This window comes from Trachemys scripta, chromosome 16, assembly GCF_013100865.1.
Source record: "Trachemys scripta elegans isolate TJP31775 chromosome 16, CAS_Tse_1.0, whole genome shotgun sequence".
Taxonomy (NCBI): Eukaryota; Metazoa; Chordata; order Testudines; family Emydidae; genus Trachemys; species Trachemys scripta.
The window spans coordinates 10,166,825-10,172,232 of record NC_048313.1 but is presented as its reverse complement, the minus strand read 5'-3'; the positions used below and the strand labels follow the sequence as shown (position 1 = coordinate 10,172,232).

General features: G+C 62.7%; 1 protein-coding gene across 3 annotated transcripts in view; it reads right to left on the bottom strand.

Annotated features, from left to right (window-relative positions):
* The window catches only part of CRTC2 (CREB regulated transcription coactivator 2), a 25,261-nt gene that overhangs the window by 11,541 nt on the left and 8,312 nt on the right, over positions 1-5,408 (bottom strand). For all 3 annotated transcript variants that reach the window (XM_034792516.1, XM_034792515.1, XM_034792517.1), the window contains exons 2-4: positions 2,169-2,270; positions 1,608-1,724; positions 1,324-1,385 (exon numbers count right to left, since the gene is read on the bottom strand). In XM_034792516.1, coding sequence (XP_034648407.1) covers positions 1,324-1,385; positions 1,608-1,724; positions 2,169-2,270 — 281 coding nt within the window. The remainder of the gene's footprint in view (positions 1-1,323; positions 1,386-1,607; positions 1,725-2,168; positions 2,271-5,408) is intronic.

The following is a 5,408-nucleotide window of genomic DNA, read 5'->3' as shown; positions in this document are numbered from 1 at the left end:
GGGGGGGGGGGGGTGTAAAGGGCACCAAGACAAACTGTCTCCCCTACACACCTGCGCCTGCAGGGCAAACAAGCAGCACCAAGGCCCTTGATGTGCGCCACTGATGGAACGGACCGAGTACATTTTGAAGCTCCCTTCCTCTCTGGGGACACAGGGTCCATTCTGGCCCAGGAGAAGGGGGGGGCTCTGCCCGGCCATCGCCCGGGACGGCAGCCACCCACTGGCACTGGGGCACCAGGGCTTCCCAGGGAAGCTGCCACAGCACCTGCCCTCTAGACTGATTAACAGTCGAGGCAGCCAACGTGCGAGGAGCAGAGTTAACTGCTCCCCTCCAGCAGGGAGACAAGTCCCAGCAGGTAACGCACCATCCCGCAGCCCGGGCCACGTGGGGGCACTGCCCGCTGGGACTTGGGGCTGCCAACGGCTCCATCACCTAAAGATCACGGGCACCCTGGGGGCTCCCGGCAAGTCACCGGTGCAGCCTGGGTTGGGCCCACCAGCTCCCCAAGACCGAAACACTGGCTGTCCCGAAGCAATTCACACCCAGCCAGAGAGCTGGTTCTGCTCTGACCCTGGCTCTGGCCAGCCCTTGGCGTGTCACAAGCCCCTGGGAGAGCCTGGAAGGTCCCTGCTGAGTCGCAGCCCCTCAAACTGCTCGGCCAGCTGGACGCCTCTCGCCCTCAGCGGGAGCTGCTCCCTGACTAGCCTTGCTGAGCCCAGCAAGGGCCCGGGCCCCTCCCCACAGCGCCACGCCTGGCAGGGCTCTCCTGGCAGCCCCTCCGGGATTCCAGAGGACACATGCTGGGACTGTCACCGTACGGCAAACGAGGAGGCCTGGTCCCTTCCACAGAAAGGGCCTATGGGGCCCAACCCAGCCGTTCCTCCCCCTGCTGCTGCAGGGAGCTCTGGCCTGCACAGCCCTCTGGAAATTCCACCCCCACAGGAGGCCAGGAGCGAGGGGACCCCCCCAGCCCTGTCCAGCTGGCTCCGGTGGGAGCTTACGGGGACACCGCGGGGATGGGACGTTGTGCCCAGCGTCGTGGCAGGTAACTCCTGAGATTACTGAACTGGGTGTTGGGTCAGTCTCAGTCGCTCCCTCCCACTAGCCCCTTCTGCCTGGCTGCAGACCCCAGCAGGGAGCAGGAAACCTGCAGCCAGCTCCCCGGGACTTCGGGCACGGGCCGGGTCCTGCAAAGGGGATTTCATCAGCGACCCTTCAGCTGCAGCTTGTATCCCAGAGCCAGTGACCCTGAGAAGGGCCCTGGCGGCCCCGTGGCCCAACAGGGCTGCTCCTACGTCACTGGGCGTCCGGGGGGAGATTACCTTCTCCAGCTGGGCTCGGGGGGAGGCGACAGGTAGGCCGGGCTGTAGGGCGAGTTGTCCACGTGAGCAGAGAGTTAAGGATCAAGCCGAGAGTGCCTATGAAGAAGCAGAGTTGGAGCCGCCCGGAGGGGCTCTGGCAGGGCATGCGTGATCAGAGCAGCCCCACCGAGGGGTTAGTGTCCCCTAGCCCCAAGGAGCCGCGCACCCCGGGCCCACGCAGGAGCCCGCTGGGAGGCAGCCGCGGGCGCTGTCCTGGAGCAGGCCGCAGCACTGCTAAAGGATATGTGGCGCACGTAGCGGCGCAGAGGAGACACCATGCGCCGGGGGTCTCGTTGCACTCGCTCCACCAGGCCGTGGTGCCGGGTGCTGCGTGCCGAGTCCAGCGGCGAATGCAAGGGGCCCTGTGGAGACACAAAGGGGCGTCGCTCTGACCTGCCACGGGGCTTCGCCGTCCCACCTCCCCCCACTACTGCTGGCGGCTGGCCCCAGCGCACTCCCCCCGACTCCCATGCACTGTGGAGCATGCAGGGCCCTGCAGTATTGCAGATGGGAGGCCCCAAGGGAGGGGGGATTTCTTCCCAGCCCACTGGCAAGGGCTTGGTTGAAGCCTGTGCGTGACAGAGAACCAGCATTACCCAGCCTTCCTCTCTGACTCAGCGCCTGGTATCCCAAGCAGAGCACCACGCATGCTGCCCCGTGTCTACGCTCCCCTGCTTTTCCCATGAGCCCCAGGGCTGTGCGGGGTCGCCCCCAGGCAATAGGACAGGGCCTTACGGATTGGGGACGGGAGTGGAGCTTGCCAGTGCCCGCAGGGGGAGCTGCCGTCCGGCTTCTGGGCCTGTTACCTGGAATTCGGAGACGCCGCTCCCGATCTGGTTGACGTTGGGCAGCGAGCCGCTGTAGTAGGGTCCCCGGCTGTGAGCCAGCCGCAGCTTCTGGGCCTGCAACTGGACCAGAGAGAGATGAGGCAGCGTCAGAACCGGCTGGGCAGCCCCCGGGAGCAGGAGTCAGGAACACTCCGTCAGCGGCAGAGCTAGGAACACGCATCTAATCCCTGGACCCTGTTCTTGCCACTGGACTATGCTGTTATCGGGGAGCGGCCCGGCCCTCCACACGCAGCCCCCAGCTGGCTTTTCCAGCCCATCCGCAGCACCTCATGCCCGCCAGCCAACTTGGCGCCACAGCTGGGAACGCTCTCATGGCTCCTTAACCCCCACTCCTTTGCAGGCCTGGTGGGCGCAGCTGTGTGCACCAGAGGCGGGGACCGGCCCCTCTGCGCCAGCGACTGGAGGGTAGCAAACAGAACACGATCCTGCCAACGACAGGCCAGCAGCCTCATTCCGCACCAGGGAAATTGGGTGAAACGGTTGTGAAGACCAGTTACCAGAGAACCCGGCGCCTGCAAAGGGACTCATGCCTCAGCACGATTAGAAGACTTGGACGGGGTCACAAGCATGTGGACAAGGGGGATCGGTGGTTATAGTGAACTTGAACTTTCAGAAAGTCTTTCACAAGGTTCCTCACCAAAGGCTCTTCAGCAAAGTAAACACAATCGTGGGATGAAAGCGAAGGTCCTCTCCTCCCTCAGTAATTGATTAAAAGCCAGGGAACAAACGACAGGCACTAAGTCACCCGCGTGCCCGGGCGCCGAACACCCCGTTCCCAGCTGCACGCCCGGAGCTGGGTCAGATCCCCACATTTGGGACCCATCCCAGGCCTGGGCCAACACGTTCCAGCTACTCAGCGCACCCCTGCGACGCGAGCCGGCTGCCCAGGAGTCCCTGGCTGACTGGACACTTCACACCAAGTACTGGCCCAGAGCCAGCGTCCACATTCCCTCTCTGGCCTGAGGCTTCCAGGCCCAGGCAGGCTCCCAGCTCTGCAGCGCTCTGGGGAAGCCCAAACTCAAGGGCAGGGGAAGGAGGGGAAGTCTGGCAGGAGAGGCTGTCACTGCAAAACCACGGGAGAGGGAAGCACAGAGGAAATTCCTGTGCCCGCGCTGCTGTTCGTGGCACAAGCTGGCATGGAGGGTCAGGAGCCGCAGCACGCTCGGCAATGGATGCCCTGGCAGAGAGGCACCCACTGGACAGCTCAGGCAACGAGAAGGGAAGCCCCAGGTGGCAGCTCGACGCCACCCTGACAGCCCCCAGCTGGGGCAGCTGTTCAGATCTGCAAGCCACACACTGGGGGCCGCCCTCCCCCACCCTCTCGCTGCTGGCATGGCAAGGACGGGAAGCGTCTGCCAGCAGCCAGGGGCATGGGGCTAGGGCCACGACCACCAGTGGACCCAGCTCAGCTCGCTACAGAGCAGAACCAGCGGCATGTTTCCCGTGCCCATCTTGGGGAAGGCAGGGCCACAGCGCTCTCCCCAGCGAGCCAACTCCCAGTGGGAACAAGCCCGCCAGGCTGGACTCAGATACGTGGCCACAGGGAGCAGCTCAAACTGTTTCTGTCCAGCATCAGGAACGGATGAGAAGGGCCCTGGGACGGGCCAGGCACAAAGCTGGGCCAAGCCAGAGGCTGTCTGGGGTGGAGGGGTACGGAGAATCCCGGGGCTGAACTCATCCCCCCACTCCACAGCTTGCCCGGCTCCATAGCGCCCCCTCTGGATGAACCAGGAGCTGCAGTGACCTGCTGGGGAAGGAGACATGCGCTCCCCAATAATAAACTCAGCATCGACTGCACTGGGCCATCCTCTCCAGGGGAGAGGCGCCCTGGGACATAGGAGTGGTCAGACTGGGTCAGACCAAGGGTCCATCTAGCCCACTGTTCTTCCGACAGTGGCCAGTGCCAGGTGCCCCAGAGGGAATGAACAGAACAGGGAATCATCAAGTGATCCATCCCGTCGCCCATTCCCAGCTGCTGGCAAACAGAGGCTAGGGACACCATCCCTGCACATCCTGGCTAATAGCCATTGATGCACCTGTCCTCCATGAACTGATCTAGTTCTTTTTTGAACCCTGTGATAGTCTTGGCCTTCACAACATCCTCTGGCAAGGAGTTCCACAGGTTGACTGTGCGTTGTGTGAAGAAATACTTCCTTTTGTTTGCTTTAAACCTGCCACCTATTCATTTCATTGGGCAACCCCTAGTTGTGTTGAGAAGGAGTAAACAACTCTTCCTTATTTACTTTCTCCACACCCGTCAAAATTTTATAGACCTCTAGCATATCCGCCCTTAGTCGTCTCTTTGCCAAGTGAAAATTCCCAGTCTTATTAATCTCTCCTCCTACAGCAGCCATTCCAGACCCTTCATCATTTCTGTTGCCCTTTTCTGAACCTTTTCCAATTCCAACAGATCTTTTTTGAGATGAGACGACCACATCCACCCGCAGTATTCAGGACATGGGCGTCCCATGGATTTATAGAGCGGCAACAGGATATTTTCTGTCCTATTCTCTCTCTTTCCTAAGGATTCCCAACATTCTGGTCGCGGTTTTGACGCCGCTGCGCATTGAGCAGGTGCTCCAGCACCAGCCGCGCCGCAGAGGGGGGCGGGGACAGGCCCAGACTAGGAGGGGGCTGAGTGCGGGGGATCCAAGGGCACGAGGCTGGAGAGCGCTGAGTCTCCTCTCTGCCAGGGAACACGACGCAGTCACACGGGGGACAAATCCTGGGCTAACGTCACATTCAATCACCGTTGCCTGGCCCCTGAACCAGCTCAGAAATAACGATCTAGAGCTGGGCTCCGGAGCCATCCCAACGAGGTAGCGGGATCAGAGCAAAGCACAAGATGCCGCGCCCTGGGGACAGCCCCACAGTGACCGCGGGGGGCACAAGGGCCCAGCTCCTTGGCTAGCACGGGCAGCTCTGGGGAGGTGCCTGCACAGCAAAGCCCCCGGGCTTTACGAGGCAGGCCCTGGTGAGAAGGGCGGGCAGAGGCACTGGCAGAGGAGTCGGCATGAGCCAGGCGCTGGTGGGACGGGCGGGCAGAGGCACTGGCAGAGGAGTCGGCATGAGCCAGGCGATGGTGGGACGGGCGGGCAGAGGCACTGGCAGAGAAGTCGGCATGAGCCAGGCGCTGGTGGGACGGGCGGGCAGAGGCGTCGGCGTGAGCCAGGCGCTGGTGGGACGGGCGGGCAGAGG